The sequence below is a fragment of the Rhinolophus sinicus genome, chromosome 3 (genome assembly GCF_057876585.1).
Source record: "Rhinolophus sinicus isolate RSI-liver-muscle chromosome 3, RSI-T2T, whole genome shotgun sequence".
Lineage (NCBI taxonomy): Eukaryota > Metazoa > Chordata > Mammalia > Chiroptera > Rhinolophidae > Rhinolophus > Rhinolophus sinicus.
Window position 1 is genome coordinate 4,120,023 of NC_142503.1, and position 27,926 is coordinate 4,147,948.

General features: G+C 46.8%; 1 protein-coding gene across 1 annotated transcript; it reads right to left on the minus strand.

Moving 5' to 3' along the window:
- Window positions 1–1,868: 1,868 nt before the first annotated feature.
- NSUN2 (NOP2/Sun RNA methyltransferase 2) lies at window positions 1,869–27,909 on the minus strand. The gene is made up of 19 exons (XM_019743365.3): window positions 27,670–27,909; window positions 27,398–27,555; window positions 26,728–26,832; window positions 23,829–23,934; window positions 21,299–21,370; window positions 20,386–20,470; window positions 18,363–18,555; window positions 16,532–16,606; window positions 15,257–15,387; window positions 12,593–12,666; window positions 11,893–12,023; window positions 11,410–11,506; window positions 8,696–8,856; window positions 8,293–8,385; window positions 7,385–7,520; window positions 6,577–6,657; window positions 6,111–6,249; window positions 4,861–4,900; window positions 1,869–2,829 (listed from the first exon to the last, which is right to left on the minus strand). The coding sequence occupies exons 1-19, from the start codon at window positions 27,772–27,774 to the stop codon at window positions 2,541–2,543; spliced, it is 2,271 nt and encodes a 756-aa protein (XP_019598924.3). The 5' UTR covers window positions 27,775–27,909; the 3' UTR covers window positions 1,869–2,540.
- Between the last annotated feature and the right edge of the window lie 17 nt (window positions 27,910–27,926).

Consider the following 27,926-nt stretch of genomic DNA (forward strand, 5'->3'; position numbering starts at 1 on the left):
TTTTTTTTTTTTTTTACAGCCAAGTAATATCCCTCTGTGTGTATTTATCACATCTTGTCTGTCTATCTACAGATACTTGGGTTGCTCCCAGGCCTTGGTTACTGTAAACAATGCTGCTATGAACACGAGGGTGAAGCTGTCTATTCAAATACTGGTTTTGTTCCCTTTGGCTACGTACCAGAAGTGGGAGTGATGACTCATATTGTAGTTAACTTTCTGAGGAACCTCCAGTTTCCCCAGTGGCCGTACCATTCACATTCCCACCAGCAGTGCACAAGGGCTCCTGGTCTCCACAGCCTGCAGAGCATGTATCTTTTTAACAGCCATCCTGACAGCTGTGAGGTGCTCTTACTGTGGTTGATGTGCATTTCCCTGATTAGTGAGCCTGGGCACCTTTTCGTGACCTGCTGGCCATCTATATGTCTTCTTTGGAAAAATGTCTATTTGGGTCCTTTGCCCAATTTTTCCGCTCTTCAGTTGTGAGTTCCCTGTATATTGTAGGTATCAATTCCTTATCAGACATGTGGTTTGCAAACATTTTCTCCCATCCCATAGGTTGCCTTTTCCTTTTGTTAGTTTCCTTTGCTAAACAGTTTTTGAGTTTGATGCGGTACCACCTGCTTATGTTTGCTTTTGTTTTTTGTTTTGCTATCAGGTCTTACAGTGAAGTCTTTAATCCATTTTCAGTTGATTTGTGTGGTGTAAGATAAAGTTTGTTTCATTCTTTTGTATGTGGCTGTCGTTTTCCCAACACTGTTAGAGACTGTCCTTTCCCACTGTATATTCTTGGCTCCTTTGTTGAAAATTGACCATATAGGTCTGGGTTTATTCCTGGATTTATTACTGGGCTCTCCGCTCTGTACTATTGATCTATGTGTCTGTTTTTATGCCAACAGCATACTGTTTTGATTACTACAGCTTTCTAAGAAAATATAGTTTGAAATCAGGAGATACGATGCCTCCAGGTTTATTCTTTATTTCAGGATTACTTTGGCTACTAGGAGTCTTTGTGGTTTCATACAAATTTTAGGATTGTTTCTTCTCTTGCTGTGAAAAGTGCCACTGAAATTTTGATAGGGATTACACTGACTCTGTAGCTCACGCTGGGCTGCATGGACATTTTAACTGTATTAATTCCTCCTACCTACGAGCATGGAATATCTTTCCATTTTTTTGCCTTCAATATACTGCATCCACGTCTTATAGTTTTCAGTGTGTACATATTTCACGTAAGTTATTTAACATTAAGGAATTGTTAGGTTTTGGTGTGAAGTTATTGAGGCTATTTTTTAAAAAGGGTCCTCATCTTAAGATGTTATCGGATGTGATTTATTTCAAAATAGTACAAACAGGTGTGGTAGGGAAATGAGGAGATGTATTAATAAGATTGTGCTAATAAATGTGAAAGCTAGGTGACAGGGACACAAAGGTCCACCATTCTACACTTTTTTTTGAAACCCTGGAATCACCTGTCTTCATGAGCTGTGTCCCGCCCCGAGCCCGGCCCGCACGCAGCAGGTACTAAGTGACTGACTGAAGAGGTCATACAGCTCCTGCTGTTCGATGCCCCCTGCAGGTGCTCTAGCCAGTGCCTCAGGGCCCATTCAGTCCCGGAGACTCACAAGCTGCTCGCCTAACCTGTACCCGCCCGTCTGTCTCTGCAGCTGCGGCCGTAGTACCGCCCTCTGGAGGACAAGAGGTGAACACACAGGAAGAGGCTTTCAAACCAAACCACGCACGTTCCTCAAGGGCCGACTTCACATTAATATTCCTTTGACTAGCTAAGAATGCTTTAATTCCAACATTTCCATTTACCCAAAATAAGTTTGTTCCTCTGCCTCACGAAGATGAAACAAGTCAGACACATATACAGTATCATTAGTAACTCTTTATACTTAAGTGTTCCAAGGATCCCAAACCCTATTTAAACATTAAAATTGCAAAGCACTCCATTCAATAAAAGCACATAAAACCCTCATGAGTGCACGAGTCACGATAGTTTGCCTTACACTGACGTTTCTTTTACCTTTTATTACAAAGGCACAGAAGCCACCTGAGACCTCAGATGTTAACCCCACCGCATACGAAGGTCGCACCGCTAATGTGCAACTTAACACGCGATTATTAAGCTGCCGGTAGTTTCCCGAGGACTCATAAGGAGATATAGATTCTTTCTATAAATAATAATGAAAAGAGAAACTGGACTTTAACACCAATGTAGGCGTAACAGAAGGGACCTGAAACTTTCTGCAAGGGCAGCTGCATTTCTTGATGGAAGTAAGACTTCAACTGTGAAAGTCCACTGCCTACACCAGGCACACCGGCCCCAGCTTCGCCAAAGAACAAAGGAAATGAGCGACTCCTAACACGCTAGAACAATCCTATTCTTCCGCTCCGTATGAAAGCAGTACCGAGATCCCTCGTGGATGCTTCCATTACTCTGCCAGTCTCCGGTCTTCTCGGGTCAGGCGTTCGGGGTGTGGGTGCGCCCCACGGCAGGGCCTGCGCAGAGTCCCGCCCCAGGGCCTGCCTGGGCCTGCTCACCGGGGCGGGGCGGCCCCCACTGGGCTGCTGCCTGTGCTGGCGTCTGGACTGGCAGCTGGCTCTGCAGCCTGCTTGGCACTGCCCTCGTCCTCCTCCTCCGGGGGCGCAGAGCCAGCCGCACCCTCATTTGGCAGAACGGTATCTTCTTTCTTCTTCTCGGCCAACACCTCTAGCCCCATCATCCGGAGATAATGAAGCCGCTCATTCTTGGGCACAAAAGTTCGAATTGAGGCCTTTCCCCGCCATCCGCATAACACAATGGGACACTGCAGGGTATCTGGTTTCCTACAAGCAAAACGGCTCCGTGTAAGTAGGGGAAATCCTCAACACTGCATCTGAAGTTATGCAGTCTCTCCGAAAGAATCTACCCTTAAACCCCCGAAAGGCACTTTAGTCTGTGATCCCAGGGAGGTTTTCTGAGTGTTATCAGCACCCTCAGGCTGGCCCGTTTCTCTGCTAAGAGCTCCAAGATTTCCCACAACACGTCCAACGTGAGCATTTCTACACTGACTCTTCTCATACACGAAGCCCCATCTGTGACGCCTCCTCCCGACCACCAGACATCTCGGTCCCGTTACTTCACTGCCCCTCACAGTCTGCTGTCTATTCTACAGAAGAACAGACAGGCTCCCTGGAGGCCAGGTACATCAGCCCCGAGTAACAGCCAGCAGGCTGGAATGCCAGGACTGGGACCCGGGGCCGCCCATCCTTTTGCGACTCAGTGCTCCCCAATTTGGTCTCAGGGACTCTACTTCTTCTCGGTTACCCACTCACGTAAGGATATGACCCCCCTGCCCCCCGGGAAACACCAAGCCCCACTGTTTCCAGCACAGAGTGTCATCTGGGTCCAAAGCACCCGGCCTCCTCCACTCTGCTCGGTCCCACCTTACAGAAGTGCCTGCCTGCTCACAGGGCGCATCAACTCCCCGTTCCTCAAGCAAGACGGCACTGACTGACTATATTACTCGGTGCCGCGTACCATGTACTACGCGTGACCACTATTTGCTACGTGTGAAGCTGTTTGATTTCTGTCAAACGTGAAATGTGACTCTGGTCTAGTTTTCAGGTTCCTACAGGCCCTGTTTCATTAACCACGTGTCCCAAACCTACTTGACGTGAGGCACCAGCGGCTAAGGACGGGACAAACACAGAGTAAAGGCTTAATTACATTTTTAAGTAACAAACAGGAAGAGATAATGGAAGGGCCTGAACCAAGAGAAATAAACTACTAAAAAGAGAGGGAAACACAGCAGTACCTTTCCATAGTGCTTTCCCTAAGGTAAAGCATGGACAGTAAGTGGATTAAAAACAAAAACAACACCCGAGAGAAAAACACAAGAATTTCCCCAACTCCCATTTTCTCTCTTTTCAATGTAATAACTCCTGAAGCTGTCTTTTCACCAGTGTACTTTAACCACCGGAAACTAGTGTTTGTATCGGGAAAAGCAAATCCACGTTTTAAAATGTCCTAAAGTTTTCTACAGCAATCCACAGTACCGTTACTTAAACCCGAGAGAAAAACCATTCTAGGTCTGCCCAAGTGATGTGTAAACCCACCCGCATTCCTGAGACCCTGACGGCCTCTCCCGTTGCCCTGGTCCTCCTGTCAGTACAGAAGCAGCACCTCCACTTCAAACCTTCCCTTGACCCAACCACTCACCCGGGAAGGCCCCACACATCGTTTCACAGCAAACATCTCAAAAGCGTCGTGTGCACCAGCTCTCCACTCCGACCCCCAGCACCTGGCCTTTGCCAGGTGCCTTCCTGGACCCTCCACCTGGGGCACTGTCTTCTGTCCCAGCTGGGTTTCCAGAATGCTTTCCCCTTGGCTTCTGCAATATCCTCTCCTGCTTTGTCTCCCACCTCCCATGCTGCTCCCACTGTTACTGACTTCTCTGAAGGGCAAGACCCGGCAGACCCTCCTTTTCCCACATCGTCTTCCTCAGTTACCACATCGGCCACAGGGCTTTAAACAGGATGTAGCCACTCACAAATCCCAAACGCCTGTACCTGGAACTTCCTTTCTCAATTCCCAAGCTTCTACCTAGCTGCCTACCCAGGCCGATCTGATGACTATTCCAGCATTTTCACTTCCTTAGTTCTTCCCTCGTGTTTTAGGAGACAACAGCTCAGCGCAAACACCCAAAGCCATCACTGCCGCTCCCGTCCCTTCACTGCCCAGTTCACCTCGTCTGCTCCAATGCACACCTGACAGGGTACACCACTCGGCCCTGTCCCGCCCTCAGTCACCTGCTGTCCTACTCCCGCCCCCACATGCGCCAGCACACATGCACACAGGCTGCTTGCGTCACTTACCCAGGGTCCGGCTCGTACTTCAGGACAATGCTCCCTTTGGCTGCAAGAGAAACAGACCAGCATTCCTGAGCTTTCCAGTCAGCGGACTCCTTTGGTGAGCACGTCCATGTGCCCAGAATCACGGCAACAGAACACAAATAATCTACACTCTTGGTCTGCAGGATCTCCTGGAGAAAGGACTTTCTAAACACACAACTCCACCAGCCAGCTGAGCCAGGTGGCGCAGTCAAGACACTGGTTGGGGACAGTGGGGAAGAGGGCCAGTCAGACCACCAGAGCTCAGCGGAAGCTACTCGGCAAGGCTCTGTCAGATGCAGGGGGGCAGGGACAAGCTAGTGGTTAAGTCTCAAACGTCAATGTTAAATAATTGCCCCAGCTCCCAGAAACCGCATGAAACAACACATTAAAAATGTCAAAATGTATACTGCAATCATCTAAATGTCGGACTGAAAAAGAAAAATAAGTACAAACGGTTCTTTTACCCTTTAAAATAATCTACTTTAAACTGTGGTTACACCTGTGGAGACAACATGAGACGGACTCAACACAGCCTATTTCAGGTTCTTGAGGCCTCTAGCTTTAAGCATAGGACCTGAGGTCATAAAACTGCAATAACGGATTTGTTCAGTTTTCATCAACATGAGCCAGAAATACTGAACAACAAAAATAAACAAGAGTGAAAAGAAAAACAAGACTCATCGGTGGAACTCTTGTGCTCTTAGGTGAAAAGAGCACTGGAGTGAGCAGAAGGGGAGGTTTCTGAAATACAAAATTGCCGGTGTGACCAGAACCCACTGGGCTGCCTAGTGAAGCCGTGGCAACTGCTGGCAGGACGGCACCTTCTCCGTCAATGGGACTGATTAAAATGCCAAACCAAGCCGGTAGCCTGTGCTGGGGGGTGGTCTCAGCCTCATGAAGACAAACCCAAGGCTCCCTTTCTTCTGCTTCCACGTGGGGCCTTTTCCTGGCCGCCGTCTGGTGGCGGGCAGATGGCCTGGAGTGCTGGCTGGTGAGCTGGCCAGGCCCCAATCCCTGCAGACCACGGCAGGTGGCTGGGTGGCACAGGGCCCCCAGCAGGGCCTGGGGAAGTCGGGTAACCCCAGCACACTGAGACATGTTTCCACAAAGCCCTCTGGAAACTGACAGTCAGGGCACTGAATGTAAGATCGAGAAAGACACAACAGAAGGGACCACTCTCTGCACTGTCCTTACAAGGACAAGTTAACCTCTCAGCAAGTCAAACTGCTTACCCATGTCCTTGGCTTGGCTATACGTCTCATTGCTAAGTTTTCTAAAAAATGGATTTTCCTGGGTTAATAGAATTTTAACATCTTCCAATGATACAGTAATGATTCTTGAATTAATGAACGGATACAACGTATATATTCCCTGTGGGAACAAAGAGGTCACCATTATGAATGGAAGTGATTACCCCCTTCCCAGTATAAAGTGAGCAGTCGGTGCCCTCGGGACCTCTCCCAGGGCCATTTCTGCCTGGCCCCTCACCACTGCGCCTGCATCCAATCTGTAATACATAGGCAAAAGTCCCCCAGAGCAGGCAACCCACCCTTGGGGAGCTCAACCACTCCAAGGGGGGTAAGCACCAGCGCGGCTGAGGCACCTAGACCCGTCCAGACTGGCTCAGAAACACTGACTGGCGCTGACTGCGTCCCACTTGCTCATGGTCTGTGCCACCACATCTAGTCCCCAAGTCACCTCCTGTGCTAACCGGAAAGCACAATCAAACTCTTCCCCGCCGTTATTCCGACACCAGACTTTTATCCCAGTGTTAATAACCTGTAAGTGAGAAAACAGAATGAAACACACACAGAAATAAATCAGGGTAATCGAGTAAAATAATCCCTCCACCACACGGAGGCAGTTTTTCGTAGCTACTGCAAAGAAGGAAAACTCTGCAGTCATCTGACTAAAAGCGGGGCTCCCAGGGGTTTTCACGGCCCGACTAATCCTCTCCGATGGCTCTGGTTTATGTGGCTTATACTAATGAACCACCACAAGAGACGGAAACCAGGAAACCACAAAAACACAGGAAGACGTAAGCACGTCCACGGGCCATCAGGAGCAAGGATGCCGTCACCCTGGACCCCCCCAGTGGACATGCGAGACCAGAGAGTGAGAAAAGGCAACGGACGTCCTCGGACTGCTCTGAAAACACGCTGACCTTGGGACCTGCAGCCCACACTTGGGGCTGTAATGCCATAAACGACACAGGCAAAGGGCAACCGGAGTTGGAAAAACAGTAAAGCAAATGAAAACAGGCCTCAAGCCGGCAAACTCTGCAGAACATGGGAACAAGTAACAGCAAAGGCCACAGGAGCCACTTCAGACCCTCTGCACCTTCCCCCCGTGACACACAGTGCGGGCGACACCGGCACAGAAGGGGTGCAGGCCGTGACAGCCACGCCATCACAGACACAGGGAGCGGCGGAGGCCCAGCCCCGCCATGGGGAACCTGGGCAGCCGCCCTCGTGACGCAGCCGCCGCACGTGCGCCTCCCGCTTACCTTCATCTTCTCGCTGTTGTTCAGCAGCACGTTCCTCAGCTCCTTGGAGACCATGTAGAGCTGCCTTTTCTTCCCTTCTGTGGTTCGAGTTAGCAAATTCATCCTCGGGAAGGAAGGGTCCAAAGCGTAAAACTTCCTAGAAACAAGGCAGGGCTGTTTACAAGAGCAGAGCTCCAAAGCCAACAGACTGTGTCTAAGCATCCTTCTCACCCCGATGACAGCTGGTGACTGCAGGGCCCTTGAGCTCCGCTGCGGACGCCCGTCTCTAACCTTAACCCGCCTCAGGTGGCACGTCGAGGCCAAGGCCCTCCACAAACAGACACCTTCTCTTCCTGAACTGCTATCCACCGACAAGGACCCAAGACCACCACTGCTTGGGAGACGTTTTAACAGGGATTCTTACACACGTGTGCAAAGGACCAGCTGCCCACCAGACAGTGTAAGTGACCACGATGGTAAACACATGCATAGACGTAATGAACAAGGAGAGAATCCGACACGTACCCTCAGCACCTGTCCTCTCTGTCCTGCCTGGAAATGCCCAGCTCGGCTCCCTACCTCCCACCCAGACCTGCTCTTCCTCATTTCCTACCCCGGACGCAGTCAGGCAGCCTTGGCCTCTGAGGTCATAGCTCAACGACTAATTTCCCTTCGGGATCACAGCCCAAGTTCTTCCAGGTCCCTATCGTCTTTACCTGGGGGCAGCAGGCTTTCTCTCATTACTGCTCCCCTTAAAGCGTTCAGTAAACACACTCTAAAGTTTCATCCACTCTAACATGCAGTTAAAAAGGGCAGATAATGCTATATACAGCTAAATAAAAAACTACGGTTAAATGTACCTGGTTACACATCTGTAACCCAAGCAAACGTCTTTAAATGAACAATTAAAAGGTTGACTTAAGGCTTACTGGATAGGAGGAAATAACGGGTCGTCGTCAGGAATGAACACAAACGGGTCTTCTTTAAAGCCGAACAACTTCATTTTCTTCGACGGCGGAGGACTAAGAGGGTGGGATGCGGTCAGGGCTCTGGGACCCGGGCAACAACGCTCCCTGCCCACAGCACCCTTCTCCCTTCCCGCCCTCCCCTCGCCCCGCTGTGCAGCTCAGGCTTCTGCACACGCAGGCTCTGCTGGCCTCCAGGCTCTACCTGCAGGTGGCAACACGCACGCACAGCGTCAGCTCATCGGCACTGACCTTGACTGTGTGGGAGGACAGCCCCACCCCCAGCAGGGAAGGCTCTGGGACCCCAGTCAGTCTGCGCGCCGGGGAGAACTAGAACGTGGGGCTCAAGCAGAACCCGGTTTCTTACCCACACACGCCATCTTTCTTATTTCCATTACTCTCTAAGTCCTCAGTTCTCTCAGCTGTCTCTGCGTCGCCCATTCCAGGGACTGGTTTGCTGTCCAGCTCTGAGGGCCCCGCAGGGCTGGGGTGCACAGGCGCTCTCGGCTTCGCAGCGTCCCCCTGCAGCTGTCACAGGGAACAAGTCCGTGACACACACGCTCAATCTGCTTTATGCTGCTATAAAGAACTAAACACCGATCTCACAAAATCCATCTGAGCTGTTTTCCACAACACTTTCTACATAAAAGATAACAGAATTTTTTAAACTGAGTATTTGAGATATATTACCAACTCACGAACACCGTTTCTTGAGGTTAAAACCAACCGCACGTTAACGTCATAAAGAGCACAGGCAGCCCATTTCCTAGTGGAGGCCGACCATGCCAGCCTGTCTTCATTTAAAACGCTGCTCGCACCTGCTCTGCTAAGGCACGCTGAGGGACACAAATGAGTCAACGCCATCCCTAAAATATTGGGGCTGGGGGGAGGGCCGGAAAGACAAGGCCACGACCACCTGCAACATAAGGAAGGGCAGTGAAACCTCAAGGCGCCTGGCGCAGAGGCCTGGAAACCAGAAGAGGACACCTCCAGGGACCAAGGAAACGCCTACTGTGTCCTGAGCTTCTGAACTGCAGCACCGGCATAAATTTGGTTTTGCGAATGAGGAAAATGTTTTACTTATATTAAAATGTTGATATGTATCTTATATAAAAATCTTATATGAAAGTTATTTAAAAGCATGTGTCCTAGCAACTCACAAGATCGGTAACAGTGCTAACCGCCAGTCCCCGTGAAGACACATGCGCGCAGCAAGCTAACTGTGTCCGAGTCCACCAAGCCATACGGTGAGAGCCCAGAGCTATCAACACTACACAACACTGCCTCCCAGAGAATAATTTATTTAAATGTAAAAAAAAGCAAAAAACGAAACCCCACCACAAACCTCCTGACAAACCCAGGGATGGCGCCCACCCTTCCTGCCCAACCTGCGCTTCCGGAAACACTGCCGTCCTTTCTCAGAGCGCGTCTCAAATGGCCCTTTCTCCACGAAGCCTTATTCCATCTCAAGGACCTACTGTTGCCTTCCTCCAAACACCAGGAGCCCTACGTCCATGTGTTTCTCCCTGACTCCAATTCTAGATCAGCGTCTAATGCCTTCACTTCAGCTACCTGCCAGGGTCCCCAACACGAAGAATCTCAGTTATCGGCGTGGCCCCAGGAGAGCCAAGCTGGGTGCCGCACAGGTGACCGAAACATATGTCCTCAACGAAATGAATAGGAACCCATAGAGTAATAGAAAAGGGGAGAAGTAATAATATTTAGATGACACCACATCAAAGGAGACAGGCAGAAGGAAAATTTCAAAACCCATTGACGTAGGTTAAGCACCTACGTAACCAGCTACATGACAAAATGTCAACATAGCCCCAAATGCAAGTAAATGTAATGTGCACATATGTGTAACAGGCTCTAGACCTGTGCTGTGTGGCACAGAGGGCACCAGCCATGTGCTGTATGACGGCTGCAAAGGTGACCAGTGTAGATAAGACGTAAGGTGTATCTTAGAGTGTCAAGTGCACACTCTTTTAGAAAACTATGACAGCAGATAAAATGCCTTACTAATAACATGTTATTTTTATTATATGGAAATACTTTAAATATACTTGGATAAATAAAACATTATTACAACTGATTTCACTTTTCCCATGTTTCCTTTTTAAACATGGCTCAAGAAAACTGGTTGAGTGTCCAAGTGGGGACACTGCACGGAGCATGCACAGCTCTCCTGCGCCAGGCCAGGGACTTGGGGACCAAGCAGCGTCAAGAAACCCAGGGGCCTGCCCTGCCAGGGAAACGCTCTGGAGCCTAACCCCAGCCTAAGCCCCCTGTGGGGCATCCCGTGTGTACGGTGTGAGGCTCCCTCAGTGTTAGTCTGGACCGACCAGACCCCAGAAACCTGTTTCCTTACTGTTTCTCCAGTCTAAGCATCACTTGTGCTCTTTTAAGCTTGGATCTGAAAGGAATACAGACCCTCAGACTATGACCACAGAGCATGTCCTGCGATTACGGAGGCCGACACAGAGCCTAAGCAGCATCACGCTCGTAGATACGACAGCACATTAAACTGCAACTGTGTGTCAGGACTCCCAAGGTGGCCCTTTCTCACCCGAGGACCCAGGAGGCAGTTTCGCTGCTTACGGCGGGTCAGGCCCTTGGCGTTTCCTTTTCAGCCAGGCCTGGACAGTCTGTCATTATCGCTCATGGCCAAGGTGAGAATAGGTTGGCTGGAGCTTAGCCGAATTCTGTCGACTTAAAAGAGGCTGAACTGAACCCAGCCACAGGGAGTGAGAGCACAGAGCAGTCAGGAAATGGAGGTGGCATTCTCATTTTGAGCACAGAGCGCTCTTTAAGTCTTTTCCTTTCCATTTTTATTAAATAATTGAATTTAAGATGTAGAAGAAATGTGTTCCCCAAAGTCTGCCTTTTCCACCTACCTATCCCTTATAAGAAATTGCTTTTTGTTTGGCGAACTCAAAATTTAAATGAATCCCACCCCCACACACATTCAGGCTCAGCCATCTTCTACTCCCCACAAAACGTTCCACTGACCTGTCAGTTCCTGCCTTAAATGCACAAAGAGATCACATGGTACACGCTGTTATTTTGGAAGATGTTTACCTTTGGTGCACGTTTATTCCATGGCATTGAAGACTTTTTCACTAATACGGCCACAAAGAACCCTCCAGTATTTTGATGATGTGGTAATATTCTAAGACTGAAAAAAAACACCACACAATTCTCACTTTATAACTGATCCAAAACACATTCTTTTAGTATTAAACTTTAAGACAAATACTCTAAAGATGTGACCTGTGATAGAAAGGCATGTCTTGTTGGAAATACCCACACAGCCCTCCCTCACGGAACAGTCAATGCACAATATGTAAAAAGTCAATTCAGTACCCAGTGCACCACCATTTAGGTTCCGACCACATTCATTATTCACAAAGGCTCGATGCCAGCAGCTAACGGGCACAGAGAAGTTGCTGGTGTTGGAAAGGTCACACACCTGCATTTGGCCGCGGGCACAGCCCAGGCTCCCAGGAATGCCCGAGGGCCTGACCTCCCATCGTCCCCAAATGGAGGGCCCCACCAACTCACCAGCGCTCTAGGTGCATGGCCTGTAACTTTTCCGGGTCCTTGGGTGGGAACATGGTCGGCCGAATCTGCGTATGTCTGCTGTGAGGAACCTCTTCCCACTCTGCAAACCAATGTCCGTCTTTCGTCATGACCTGCAAAACAAGGACGGGATCCAAACCACCGGCTCTCTCGACTCGTAAGAAGAATCACAGGGTGCCCGGGTACAAGCTCGCAAACCTGACAAATGGCCACTCCCACTTCCTCCAAAGCTAGGAAGACTATTTGCAAAGATAAAATGAGATACTCTTTTATGACTCAAACAGGACAATCATTTTATAAAAAAGCATTTTCCACGTGGTTAAAAAATAAACAAATGAAAAATCAAGCCTCAGATTGTTTCTGGTTTAAAACTGTAAAGTGAATTGTTTCATACTGGAAACGAAGCTTGAGTCTTAGCCAATTAAAACCAAATGTACTTATGGGGATGAGAGTAAACAAAGGTGATTTCTAATTGGAGAATAAAGGCAGGAAAACTATTCCACTGCCAGCGAAAAATATGTATAATCACACATTTATTATTATCTATAACTTTGAAACTGATTCTAAACTGCATAACCAACCACAGCATTACCCAAGTTACCCCAGCTGCTTTGCAACCTGCTGACTCCGAAAGCCGCTAAGGTGTACCTGCCCTTCTGAGCAGTCCTCACAGAAAGGTTACCTTCCAGTTTCTGAGTCCAGGCATCCATTTCAGTCCTGGCAGTTCACAAGACACGTCAGCCAGCTCCAAGGCACCTATGTATCAAAAAAAAAAAAGAAGTTTTCACATTCTTCCCAGTTAAAGCAACCAGATGGAAAAGGTCACATAGTACTGACTGCATGATTCTCTGTACAGAAATGTGCAAGGAGGGCAAAACCACAGACACAACGCACATTAATGACCCCTGCGTGGGGTGCTACCAGGGAATGCCTGCAAATGGGCAGGGGCTCTGCTTGGGGTGATGCAAACGGGCTAAAACTGGACTAGTGAGGGCTATGCAACCACGTAGTAAATTTAGTGAAGATCATTGAATTGTACGCTGCAAACAAGTGCATGTTACAGGATGTAAATGAGAAGAGCTCGATAAAGCTGTTGAAATAGGAAGAAGCTGCAGAGTCCCAGGATGCTCCCAGCCTATGGTCCGCTCCTGGGTTTCCAGACACAACCCAGTTGGAGGACACGGGTCTTCGGGCCTTTCTAACATTCTAAGACCAAAAAGCAACATCTAAAGTGAACTATGGAACGTTTTAAACATTCAGTTTTAGGCCCAAGTTAGTTTTCTAAAACTGCCCACCCGGGTACCAGTGCAGTTTGAAAACCACTGTGTCTGCAGTAGCAGTATTACAAGGAGCCGTGAGGCGGGGCCGGAAAACCTCCGCATGAACGGACCCCGATACAGATTTAACGGCCTCAGAGGAGGGCCCACCAACAAAGCCCCAGAAGCCAGGGAAACTCGGACAACTACAAAAGCAAGGCCAGAGAACCGCCAAGGGGCGTCGAGCGGTAGACACGTGAGACAAAAGCACGGCCCTGCCTCCCACTAGTGGGCCTGAAGGCTTCCTTTTCAAAGCGAGACTAAATAATAGTGCAGGTTTATGGAAACTGGTCTTAACACCATCCAGCGCTCAGCAGCGCCTTCCCGCCAGCATCTGGGTCAGAAGCCGCCAACGCTGGCCTAGCGGGTGTAGACTGAATGTTTACTGACTGCCCGTCCTAGAGCGAAGTGTCTGGACACTTTCAGGTGGGGACTGTACCCATCCAGCCACAATCGCCAGCAACTGTCCCGTACGCAGCCCAGCAAAGGTCTACCTCCCGATGAAGCCATGTCTCCAGTGTGGTCTGAAACAGCCGCAGGCCACCGGAGACTGTGACAGCAAAACCTACACCGGAGTTCACCTGCCCAGGAACAAAATAGGTTCCGGGCTGGACACCCCGACTTAATTTACTACTGAGTTCCATCAGCCCCAGTCCTTCCCTTCGGCTGCCTTTTGAAGTAAAGCGCCAAGAATGTGGAGATTAGGACCGCACAAAGAACAGCACTCAGAAACCACACCTTTCTGTAGACCAACAAAAACAAACACGACACCCTCACTGCAGGTCTAACGGTGACCAGGGAGGCCTGACCCACAGCACCGACCCATCAACCACTGAGAACCTACTATGGTTACCGTACGTCCCAGGAAATGCACACTCGTTTCAGTATTTATGTTTCCACTAATGTCGTACGCACGTGTGTAGCACATTTGGTAGCGTTCTATTCTGGAAGTTTGAAATTCCTCACTGTTTGCTTTAAGGAGAAGATGATGGGAAAGCTTATCACTTCAGTGAAACCATGAGAGTATTTTGCATCAGAACATGATGGGAACTGCTGTTTCAGAATATTTCCGAGTCTGCCCATCCCTCAGTATAAAGCAGTGCTCTAAGACCTCATACCCACTGGGAAGGCCACTATCCAAACCACGGAAAAGAACAAGTACAGGCAAGGACGTGGGCACGTGGAAGCCTTGTACACAGCTGGTGGGGACGCACAGTGGAGCAGCTGCTGCGGGAAACAGTACGGAGGGTCTTCAAGCACAGAACTGTCCTGTCGGCAGCAATCCCACCTCTGGGCACACACCCAGCACTGAAAGCAGGGCCTCAAAGGGTGGTGTGTGCAGCCACGGTCACGGCAGCACTGTTCCAAGAGCTAAGATGAGGAAGCAGCCAAGCGTCCAAGACAGACGACTGGATACACACAATGTGGAGCGCACACACAATGGAACAGTATTCCACCTGACCAGGGGAGGAAGGTGACGCATGCTACAGCATGGATAAACCCTGAGAACTCCAGCCCAGGGAAATGAGCCAGGCACAAAACGACAAACACTGCGACGCACTCACACGAGACACCAAGAGTGGTCACACTCGCAGAGACAGAATACAACCGTGGGGAGGGGATACTGGGGAATAACCTAAAGGATTCAGAATTTCAGTTCTGCAAGATGAAGAGCTCTGGAGATTGGCGACACAACAATGTGAACACACTTGACACTACTCAAGTGTACATTTAAATACAGTTAAGATGGCAAATATTATGTATTTTACCACAATTACATTTGAAAAATAAGTGGGATAAGCATCAGATGTGATCTTTCACACTTAAATAAAATGGGCAAGGCTCATGATTCATGAAATGTGACAAATCTATAATGTAAGCATGTTTTCAATTAGGTATAGCTCATTTTAGGGTTTACAGGCTAATCATATAAACAAATGCCCAGGAAAAGGTCCGCAGGAATATACACCACAGCAATAAAAAGTGTGTGAAAAGTATGGACTTGGACTAGACTCATCGAGCAGGCTTACCCTCACTCTTCTCCAGTAAAGATGCTATGACCGCTTCATCTTCAATGGGGTTCAGGGAACACGTAGAATACACCATCCTCCCGCCTTCCACGAGCTGTTCTGCGCCCCGCGTTGCAATCCGCAGCTGCAAGCTAAGGGTGGGATATACTCGGTCACAGCGAGACAGCATGTCCCTCATCAGCACCTATCACGTCACATTTGTTACAAGTTCTTATGATGGACTTACAATAAAATACAAAATATTCCAGGTAAAATGAACCATTCCCGTAAAAAAACAAAACACAAAAACCTAAAGTGAAGTTTTAAGTGAAGTTAAAATCAACCTATATAAGGTGTTTCAAGTGGAGAAAAAAAAAAAAGCATCTATTTATATAAATAATGGTTTGACTGTTCTGTGTACCTTTCCCAACATATCAATAAACAAAGCATAAAATTCAAAATATTAGGTGAATTTCACTATTAAAAAGTCTCCATACTTGGACAAATATTTGACTTTTCTATGAACAATCTGTATTCCTTAGGACATTCTAATCCTAATGCCTGTTTCACAAAAACAGTGATTTAAGAAAAACAATATTCTCGCTAGAGTTACCAGTGGTTAATATTCATTCATACCCTTAGATCATCCACAGCTCTACCCTTAAAAATGTATAATTTTAATGTTAAATACAAAAAATACAAAGTTCTGTAGAATGCACAATCAAAACTGTTCAAAACATGTACTATAAAAATTCTTAGGCACAGAAAACCACAATACACTACATATTACAGAAGTTATCTTTGAGTTACAAGATTTTGTTTTTCCTTTTAAAAATTTTCCAAGTTTTCTTTCAAGAGAAAAAATGTTTGATATCAAAATGTTAAACAAAATAATTCAACACAAAAGAGAAAACAGGAGAAAGACTGGTAAGGGAGTAAAGGTAAATGGCCATTTCATGAAAAATACATGTTTGAAGTGTCACAGGAAATTTTTATAGAAGGCATTTTTGATAAACGTATATCTGAAATGTTTATAATCTTCAGTTTGCTACTCTTAAAGGTTCTAAACACAACTACCTGTGATATATACACAAACTGAAGCATACACACAACGTGGTGTGCACACTGAGTGATGCTTATCAGACTTTGTTTGACAAACTCCCATGAAGGGTGAAGGCGGCCACGAGTGCTGGTGCTTAGCCAACATGCCAGTCCTGGAACCTGGGCTGGGCAGCCCCCAGAAGCGTCCCCGTCTCCTGGCCACAGCCTGCCTATGGGTCCGCACACCTCACTCACCCATGCAGCTGCAAGCTGTGTAAGGGGGTCCACTTCCTCCAGACATCAATGTTTTTCCTCATGGTGCCATCGCCACTGGAAAGAAAGACATTTAAGAACTTAAACTCTCCACAGGTAGATGGTTCATTGAACAAACATGTCATATTCAAACTAAACTACAAAACAGGTGTTACTTTATAAACACCAATGAGAAAACAGCCTAAATTCTCAATAACTACAATCAACTTTCTACTGCTGTTCTGGGGATACTAATGCATTCAACTTTTTAATGATACTTCAATTTTGAATTTAGTAAGGAGAGACTTGAAAAGGAAACCTAATTCACCGTTTAGAGACGGCAATTTGCTTCCATTTGAGGAAAATACCAGCAAAGCTAAATTTTAGACCCAGGAGAGACACAACAAACGTGTTTAAGATGTTTTGATCTTATACGTACATGAATAATGACAAACATAAAGGACTTTCCACAGCAAATTTAATTAAGCCAATTTAATTTCTTTACCAAAAAGTTCCCATATAGCAGTTAACTATTCTTATTTTCTAGTGTTATTTAGTGGATATTTTTTCCATGTAAATTTTAGAACAGACTTGCTGCACTAATCTTTCTGTCCACGTCCAATTTTAGCTATCCAGCTTTTCTGGCGTAATTCCTGTGCCTCTGGCTTTCTCTCTATAAAATTTAATTCTCCTTGTTGATCTAGTCACACATTCTTGAGGTGAAAAAGCACAGGACAAAAATGTCCTGTTAGATAATTTTCAAATGCTGTCGCTCACTTGTATGGCGGTGGGTTGACATTCTCCCCTAATTTCAGGGGTTTCCTTAGCTCCCAACTTAGTGCTTGCTCATAAGGTCCCCTCATTCCCACAATATGAGATGAGTTACACTGCTGACCGAAAGAACATGGGGTAGGAAACAGCTGATCCAAAGGAAAATTAGAAAACTACAAACCAGAAAAAAAGGAATATAATTCATGACCAATTTTAAATTTACTTCAAAGGAAAACTCTTCTAGGTATTTAAAGACTCAGCCACACTCAGTGCTCCCAGCTAATTTTCAGACTGAGTTCTGCCCCTAGCGGGAAACCCACCACTTATTTAAACAAGATGAATTTAATATTGATGTATCGTAAGTACCACACTTAGTGCTAACAAGTTCCGTGGCAGTTTCTGCACTCTAGTGTCCACAAATTCCCGAGTTCAGAAGGTACTACAGCCTTGTGACAATCTCCCACGTCACTGCCATGGCAACTTAACAGCCGTCTTTCATCTGATTTGTTTCTTTTTGAAAAACTCGGTTCTTCAGTTATGCCATGAAATTCTTTTAAAGGTAAACTCTAGAAATCTAAAACATACGTGTAAAATTTGAAGAAAGGCATGTGAACAAATGCATTTCTCAAAGATTTGCAGTCCTGTTTTCATTGGCTGGTAACGTAAGACTCACCATAAAACCCAATGTGCCTTATTCTATGAGGGTGTTCTCCACACTCGCTGGTGCCAACAGAAACACAGGGGTGAGGAAGTCCCTCCAGGCAGTGGCATCTGCCACGCACCACTTGGGAGCTGAGGACGCTCTTTTCCCCTCAGGCCTGTTCTTTCTCCCTCCTTTTAGACCATTCACCCAAAGCGCGCCTCTGTTCTGCATCCTCACTCTGCTTTGCTGTGCTGTGTCACTGAAACCCTGAGTGTCTCCTCTGACTGAGGCCCTGACGACTCTTCTTGCTAGTCGCCAGGAGTCACACGTGTAACTGTGGATGTGTGCAGCTCATTGGTCTGTACGTGACTTATTTCCTTGGTGGATTCTGGGCTTTCTGGCTGCTTGAGAATCAGGTACCTGCAAGGGACGTCACATAGGATGCGATCGTAGAACAGGACTTCCTTCCTCCCATTCACCTCTATACTGAGCCTCGGGATGCTGGCCGCGTCGTGGTTCACCACCATGATGCACGGGCTGCTCAACCGCTTGGCCTGATGCACGAGCAGATAGCAGCGCTTGTTGTCCACGTCATTCGCGATGACGAATCCCTCTGGAAACGTGAAGTTGTAGTGTCAGGGAAAAAGCAGCACAGGAGGGCAATTTCCTGACACGAGTAACCTCTAGGCTGGCAGGTGAGAGCGATGTCCACCCAACCAGAGCCAAACAAGGTTTGGCAGGATGACGTAGGTGCTGGAAAACAAGGAGTCGCTGGGAGGTTCTGTCCTGGCTAAGAAACACTGCCGGGACGTTCCCTGGGTGCCACCTCCTGTCCTGGCTAAGGACCACTGCCGGGACGTTCCCTGGGTGCCACCTCCTGTCCTGGCTAAGAAACACTGCCGGGACGTTCCCTGGGTGCCACCTCCTGTCCTGGCTAAGGACCTCTGCCGGGACGTTCCCTGGGTGCCACCTCCTGTCCTGGCTAAGAAACACTGCCGGGACGTTCCCTGGGTGCCACGTTCTGTCCTGGCTAAGGACCTCTGCCGGGACGTTCCCTGGGTGCCACCTCCTGTCCTGGCTAAGGACCACTGCCGGGACGTTCCCTGGGTGCCACCTCCTGTCCTGGCTAAGAAACACTGCCGGGACGTTCCCTGGGTGCCACGTTCTGTCCTGGCTAAGAAACACTGCAGGGATGTTCCCTGGGTGCCACCTCCTGTCCTGGCTAAGGACCACTGCCGGGACGTTCCCTGGGTGCCACCTCCTGTCCTGGCTAAGAAACACTGCCGGGATGTTCCCTGGGTGCCACGTTCTGTCCTGGCTAAGAAACACTGCAGGGATGTTCCCTGGGTGCCACCTCCTGTCCTGGCTAAGGACCACTGCCGGGACGTTCCCTGGGTGCCACCTCCTGTCCTGGCTAAGGACCACTGCCGGGATGTTCCCTGGGTGCCACGTTCTGTCCTGGCTAAGAAACACTGCAGGGATGTTCCCTGGGTGCCACCTCCTGTCCTGGCTAAGGACCTCTGCCGGGACGTTCCCTGGGTGCCACCTCCTGTCCTGGCTAAGGACCTCTGCCGGGACGTTCCCTGGGTGCCACCCTCTTCTCCTGGTTCCTGTCTCACCTTCAGTAAAAAGGTAAATTGCCTATTAACATGTTATGATCAATCTCTCTCTTTTAAAACAGCTTGAAATGTAAAACATGGCTGATAAGAGGCTCATTACTAACAATTTGGAGAAAATAAGAATCCGTTTAGCAAGGATATTTATCACAGAAAAGAGGACTTTTAAAAAACACAGTTAACAAGCATGCCAACTAAAACGGAACTAGAGCGGCTGGCTCACACAAAAGGAAGGAGGGGGGATAAAGCTAGACGAAATTAGTAAACGGCTAACAAACACTATGAACAGTATTTTTCACTTCTTTAAAATAATCCCCGTGAAGGAGCGTCAGTGATACTATTACAGCTGCCATTCTCTGAGCACTTTGCAATCTTATATGACATCCCCCAAGTTCAGGTCTGATGCCTCATTTCACACGTGATATCTAATAACGTCACCAACTCGCCTTGCAAATGGTGGTGGGATTTGAACTTCAGGAGTCCAACCTCAGCTCGTAACAACTATACTCCGCTGCCTCTCACCAAGGCAGTGAGTAATCAAATCAGGAACAAAACCCCACCATGTGGACTGTGACAACTGAAAATTCAAGCGGAAACCGCAATCTATTACAGCTTAATGAAGACCATTTGTTGTTACAGAAAACACACAAAACCTCCACTAGCTAAAGGCCCCTTGCCCCGTGCGTGCTGGTTAGGGTCCCAATGACAGCAGCGTGCAAACTGTCCAGCTCTCCTTTCAGAGGCTCAGGAAATGTTCTAACGGTTCCCTCGTCTCCAGCCCACCACAGCAGCGTCCCTCTCCTCCAAAGAGCCAGTTCAGTGCATACCTGGAAAAGGAACGTTCATGTCGGCATGCAGCATTTCAATCAACTGTGCGGTCTTAGATCCGGGAGCTGCACACATGTCTAAGATCTAGTAAACGGCAATAAATACTTGATGTTTATTTGAAGAACACAAACATTCTACACTTAATTGAAAACAATTCGAGTCATTCTAGTACTTGATTTCTATTCCAAGCCCTGAATGTATTTCTTTATAGAATGAATTGACAACGTGATGCATTTAACTGACAGGATCCCACTGTGTAGAAGGCTCCAAATGACAGTGATAAAGCCCCTCTCTCCACAGAGGATGGGAACAGGTGGCACTAGAAACCAGGGAAAGTGACACGTTTAGGGATGAGTGAAAAAATACTAAATGTGAGAAGCACTGTAACATACTGCCAAGGACAGAGCTACCTGGGCTCAAAATCTCAGCTCAGCCACTGCCCGGCCCTGCGACCTTGGGCCAGTGACTTCGACTTTTCTTTGCCTCCATTTCCTCATTTGGAGACATGGGGACAGTGGCAGCATCCACCCTCACAGGGACGTGTGGGTAAAAAAACAATTTACGGTAACAGCACAGCACAGAGCTCGGCATATAACAAGTGTTCACTCTAATTTTCAATCGGATTTAGTCAGTCAAGACCCTTGAGATAACCTGTGTAGTAAATAAATTAATTAAAAAACAAACTTTAAATGGGAGAATAGTTAAGTGACTTGTCAAAATAGGACAAAAATGCAAAAAAAACTAAAAGGAACCATCTATCCCTTTCTACTTTATCCAAAGTGAAAAGAAAAGAAATAATATAATAAAACAAACAAAGAAGAATTCACTATATTGAGAAACAAAGGTCTCAACAAACAGAGGCAGGGCCGCTGACAGCAGCCCACGCACGATTCCCTGCGGCGCACACGGTACCTTATGGTGAGGCTGGGCGTTGAGTAACAGCGGTGGGACCATACTAACAGCTTCTTGACGACTGATATTCCCCTAAGAAAACAAAATGTTTCAAAATCAGCAGCAACGTTAAAAAAGGCAGGACATTTCAATACTGGAAACTTCCAATTTCAGATGCCACAGCAAAAGGCCAGACTCATACACGGAACGAGAGTTAGCACTGCCACACAAACATTGGGACAGATTTGTATACTAGTGAGTAGGTGGCTACTCCCCACCGGCCAAGGACGGATGGCCATGAATTCCAAACTTACCACCAGGATGTTACATGTGCAGGAATAATACTAAGTTCTATTGTTTTATAAAAGAAATCTGACACAAGAAAAGATTAAGCTCACATACTCCCATCTCCCCACCTTCAGGATGCCAGATGAGCACATCTCCGAGACACAGTGCCCCTGAACCCCCTCAGGCAATGGAAGCAATCGAAAGGGGCACAGGAAAGTCACCGCTGGCAAGCTGTTCCCTCAGCTGAGACTGCAACTGCTATTACTTAGTTCCCCGTTTGTAGAGACAGCCCACGTCTGCTTTCCAGTCCTCAGAAGTGCCTCAGAAAGATGGGAGACATCAACCAGTGCTCCCCTTTCCTTCTCAAAGATAAATCGTCTCAAATTCCTCCCTCAGTAAATCATCTGTTCTCACGATTTTTGCTAGTTGACCCGGGCATCTCTAAACTGCCTGTTCAGATTTAGACATGTTCTCGATGAAGTCCAGCCCTTGCCTCAATCACAACGCTACTGTAACAGCCTGAAGAATGAATTCTGTAAACGGGGGTGGGGTGGGGGGAATGGCTATAAAACATCAGCTCCCAGGCTTCCGCTCCATTACAGCCGGGTCCTTGGTTCGCGAATAGCCATCACTTGTGCACCTGACTGTCAGAACCTAAACACAGGCTGTACATTCACACCTAACTTTCATCTGATAGGTTTCGGGCCAGCAAAGAGCGTGTGAAGGCTGAATACTGACTGATTCACTGGGCACACTGGTTCTAAGCTTTGGGTTATACATGTGCTTCTGATAAGCCTGTCTTCTGTTTTCATCCAAGTTTTCCATAAGCATTGGACTGCGATGGGGACATCGGGCCCTTGATCCACACATCCGGCAGTTAGCACTGAGTCATAAATATGTCCTGAAGGGGGTTTGCAGCCAGCTTTCAACAACGCAAAGAGTATCTTATCTGGTTGACTTCTCATCAAAAACTAGACTGGTTCCCTGCGATATATGCTACGAGACAGAACTCCCATCTCCGCCACCTTTTGAAGCCACCAAAATCTGGCTCTTCACAAGGTACCCTGCTGTGTGTCACTCCACTCCCCATAAATCCTCTGCTCTGTGAACCTGACTTGCTCTCTAACAGTCCGTTGATTTTTATCTGACTTTGCATCTCGATTGAAGCTGAGTCAGGGAACCCTTCCCTGTATTGGTCCAAGTACGGAACCAGGAATGTGGCAGTACTCACTGTTTATTTCTAACTTATGGGGTGAGGGGTGGGCAGAGGGTTAGAAAGCGAGGCAAACAGGAGCTAGGTTTACCAGGATACCTAAATGGACAGGCGGACGCCATGGCAAGAAAGAGCTGTGGGTCGAGGTCAGAACTGGGTGAGGGGAAGGTTTCTAACTCGGTTGTGGCTTCAGGAAGGAAACATGGGAGGCACGTTAATTCTGTCACGTGGGTACAGAACACTGAAAAAGAATTAGCATCTGTTGACACACAGGTTTCCTTGGCTACAAAGAGATTAGAAAATAGTAGGAACTTCTGATTTTAAATGTGAGACTATTAAAAATTCCAAAGAATACAAAGGAAACAGCAAAGCTTACAACAGCCAAACTTCACGTATTATGTGAGAAAACAGCTATGTTGTTGGTAAAAATTTGATGCTAAAGGTAAAAAGTGCAGTGATCATAATGATGAAGGCTCACTCTACGCCAGAATCTGGGACGGGAAGAAACCCAGAGGTGAAGGCGGTGTTGTTTTAGGAGAACCAAACCCACCCCATTTAGGTGTTTTTTTGTATGTACGTTTGTTTGTCTGTTTGTTTTGGCAAAGGTGGAGTACAGAAACACGAAAAAAACAGAAACGATAAAAAGTGAGTTTAAAAGTCTCCCTGTTAGGAAAGTAAGTAACAGCCATAAAAACATGACTTGCTCGGTCGGTCAAGCAGCTGCACTGTGCACCTAAGAAGAAAGTGGTCGTCTCCTGAATGGCAGGCTATGGAGCAGGGTGCTGTGGGCGCCCCAGGTCTGTAGCCACCCAAACCCAGGAGTAGCCAGAAACACTCAGGCTGACAACTGTGATGATATTCTCCATTAAATTCATTAGCCGGCCCAAGAAGGAAGAGCTATATAAATAACCACACATTAAAGTGGCATGTACACTTAAAGGTGCCTTTCCTTGATCGCTCCCAGTGACAAGTATGGTTAAAATATAACTACGATACTAACGTGCACTTAACGCTTTAAGCAAACCAACAAATCTAAAGAACTCTACTTACAGATTCAGTTTCGCTAACCAGAAACTGGTGAAACTTTTCCAACTGCGGAGACTTTCGCAAGATTTTTCGACTTAAATTTGTGTGCCAGGCAAGTTCTTCAGGATACCTGACCAGAAAGAAAGAAAAGACATCTATGGGTCATACGCATGAATGTGCTCTCTTAACAACTTCCTGCTGACCCAGGTCACACACCAAATGAGACATAGACTTTGTTCTATTTATTCATCCACGACCCTCTCCAGTCCAGTCAGCCAGCCCTTCAGGATGTCCCAGGGCCCTAAGGAGCACGATCGCACTGTATCATGGCCCCGGCAGAAACAGGGGAGCCTGGGAGGTCTCAGGCGACACACACGTATGGTATCACTGTAAAACCACAAGGAATGCTCAAGATCCAAAGAAAAAGTGGATACTCCTCTGCTCCTCACTATGGATGGTCAGTTAACAGTGTTTTAGAGGTCATTGAAAAAAAGATGTAAGATAACAAATTTCGAGTGCAGATCACATGGAATCAAAATAATGTGGTAGGGTAGGTATCAGAATGACAAATATTTGATTACAATCTTACTACATTTTTCGCTATTTCTAAAACAAACCAGTTCAATAACATACTGAAATGTTTTATATGTCAAAAACCCTTGGAAACTACCAATGCATTAATTTGAGCTCCTAGGTTGTTATTTTTACAGACCTAAGAATGAAGCATCTTCTGCCACTTCTGTGACTGTATTTCAACTTGCTATAAATGACGGTGTCACTGATCAGGAAATGCGTGTTGTTTTAAACCTGGCTTGCTCCAGTCCACTGATCTCCAATTGCACAGATCACTACACTGATATGACACACACAGCCATTCTCACTTAACCCAAAGCCTAGCTAAGCATAACACAGCACTCGGTGATAAAATCTTCAGTTGTAGCAATTATTAAATCGTAGGTGTTATAATAAGGTCAATTTAACAATGCGAGGTCACAATGTTTCCATGTGTCAAACTGCAGCTGAGTTAACAGCCATGAAAATGAAACCAGAAAGTGTGGAAATGATACATTTGACTGCTTTGAAAACTTTCAATGATTATTTCACAGAAACCACCTCAGGAGTTAAGATTTTAAGACACTGCTCAACAGGTATGACGAGATACATTTGAAAAGTTCTCTCTACCGAGTGACAAAAGTTAAACTGGCTGAATCTGTTCAGTCAACCTCCAAATGTCCCAAGTGCTTTGATTCTATTTCCTATGCCTGGTTGCTTCTTCAATATTTAACCTGTTTCAAAAATATAGAGGGTGCCAAAAAAATGTATACACATTTTAAGAAAGAAAAAAAAACTATTAAAGTTGTAATACTTAATATACACTGATAACAAAAGACGAATACAAGTCACGCTTGACTTCTGCAATGACAAGAGGTGCTCAGAGTGGTTACCATCAGAGTCCAGACACTTCTGATTATGGTGAACTACCGCTTGAGCAAGGCTGACCAAAGTGTCCACTTGTATACATTTTTTGGGGCACCCCCGGTATAAAAACAAAATACAATCACACTTACCAGGCAATTAAGAAAGATTTTAGTTTTAAATACTCCCTTTGGACTCATTAGAGGTGAAATGGTAAGGGTAACCTCAAATTTGGCTTTATTTGTTATTATTAGGTTGATGCAAAAGTAACTGCAGTTTAAAAGGTCAAAAATTGCAAAAACTACAATTACTTTTGCACCAATAATATTCCACAAAATCCGCTCTCCCTTTGCAACCTTTACCAGGTTGAATAGCTAAACACCTAATTTTATATAATTCTAGCAACCCTGAATTGTCTGTAATGACAGACAATCACGTGAGTTATCACCCTGCCAAATCACCAACATCAATAATTTGAATTCTGCACGTCATTATTTATTATAAATAGGTTAATTTTCATTTTTCAAATCCACACAAGCCGTCTAGATATAACTTGAGTGAATATTTCCCTATGTGCCTTAGAGCGAATTTCTAACAGCTAAATATGTAAACTTATCCTAACAAGACTAAAATTCTACTCTAAGTAATTAACATTTTGTAAGCTATCAATCTTAGGAAAAAATATACTTAAGAACTTTCAGATAAAACTGACTGACTGTTAAAATGAATAAAAAAATGTTTCTTATATAGCTTAAAGAACAACTTTTTTAAACCAACAAATGTTTAAAATCTTTGTAGATTTTTAACATGAAACAAAATAATCTCAAAGAACTACATTTTTAGTCATGTAATTCAAATTTAGTTCCTGAGTCTTTAAACTCCTATTTGGAAAATTATTGTGTCTTTGAGAATCAATTAAAACCACCACTGACACCTTTACACCTCAAACATTAAGGAAAAATCAACCTCTGTAAATACATACAACATCTATGAGAAATCCTCAATCCAGACATTAAAAAGAACAAACAGAATGACAATTAGGTGTTCTCTACAAACAACTGTCAAAATAACACTTTTATAAGAACACTTTAGGATAATTTAATCTTAGAGTTCTGAGTCTATGAAAAGGAAAAAGTGAAATCTGCCCAAGTTGTAAAGTCCTATACTTAATACTCCTACAAAACAGGGTCCCCACAAACACTTTCCTGAATTTTATTTCACTATGTATCAAAAGCTTAAGAATAAAATATGATCTATTTCTGCATTTTGAGGAATACAGAAAACCATCAGACACCTTGGTAAGTTTCCACTTTACTTGCTTGCTGAGAAATTCATGGGTATCCCATACCTGGTAAGTGAATCTGATTGAATAAATGTTTATACAATAAGACTATTATGCAGCTGTCACTGATAATGGAAAAAGCTGAGTATCAGGAACCCAAATCATACAGTATGCTGTTAAAATCCCAAAGAAACATCCAACAGCACGAAGCCTTGTTGTACCTACCAACTCAGGGGTTGTGGGACTTCAACTTTCTGACCGTCCACCTCTAGGTCCTCCAATTCCTTGAAATACTTGTTCTTTAAGCAGTGGAGAATCTCTTTGGCGTGGCTATTAAAAAATAAGCAAGTTTCAAACCATCTTTGCACGGAGAGAAGACATTCTTTAACTGCTGCCTTTTTACTCCTTCAAAACTTAAACAATCCTCGTTGTTTCATCGCTAAAAGCTGATAAACTAAATGCAATACGACTGCATCCCTTCCCTCCTAAATAGTCCTACAGTTCCATTTTTACTTGCAATTCATCTTGGAAAGATGTAACTACAAACATTTAAAAAGAGAGAAAGGACTAGAAGCTTTACAAAAACTCGAGAATGCCTTCAATTCTCATGTGTTCCAAAGGGTAGGCCTCCTCAGCTCACGAACACCCAGGGGTCGGCCCTTTCTCCGCTCGCATTTTCATGTCTTCTCCTAGCTCCGCTCCCCAGGCCCCCCGACCTGTTCCATTGGGCCCCGCGCTCCCGCGACGCTTCCCGACTCCGGGACCCACAGGCTGACACGCAGCGCGTCTCGCCCAGCACGGAGGCACCACTTCTCCGCGAGCGCGCCGCGTGTTTAACACTGTAGCTGGGGCATCCGAACCCCAACTCCCCAGGAGATGAAGGCACGGCCCCTACCTTTTGTAGCCAGTAATTCGTAACGTGGCCGGGAGGGGCTCCCTGAGCGCTTCCATGAACCGGTCCCACTCGCCCTCGGGCACGATCTTCAGCTCCTGGTAGTAGCGCTCGAAGAGCTTGTTCTCCTTCACGATCTCGGGGTACCCGCCTTCCCAGCCCTGAGGAACGAAAAGGGGCACCTACCCAGGGTCCGAGGTGCCCCCTCACCACCCCAGGCCTCGGGGTAGGAGACGCCACGAGGGGCCCCCGCCCGCCTTCGTCCAGGCTCTTACCGCCCCGTTGCGCTTCCCGCCGCCCGCGGCGCCGTCCGCCGCCCCCTCCGGCCGCTGCCGCTGCTGCTGCTGCTGGAGCCGCCGGCCCCGCGCCCGCCGCCCCATGGCCCACGTGGCGGTGCACAGCGGCCGCACACACCGAGCCGCCACAGCTGGCCGCGCGCACTTCCGGGCTGCAGCGCGAGGCCCCGGCGGCTCTGCGCCTGCGCGGCGCCCGGGCCTGCCGGCGCCTTCAAGGAGGAAGCCCAAAGCGCCGC

What these genes read in the sequence shown, in the direction of transcription:
- NSUN2 (XM_019743365.3), bottom strand. Translation starts at nt 27,774, where the DNA reads ATGGGGCGGCGGGCGCGGGGCCGGCGGCTCCAGCAGCAGCAGCAGCGG. An exon ending in TGGTTAGCGAAACTGAATCT is followed by an intron (nt 21,371 to 23,828) that starts GTAAGTAGAGTT and finishes TTGTTTTCTTAG; the next exon opens with GGGAATATCAGTCGTCAAGA. An exon ending in ACAACAGCGAGAAGATGAAG is followed by an intron (nt 6,658 to 7,384) that starts GTAAGCGGGAGG and finishes TCTCACTTACAG; the next exon opens with GTTATTAACACTGGGATAAA.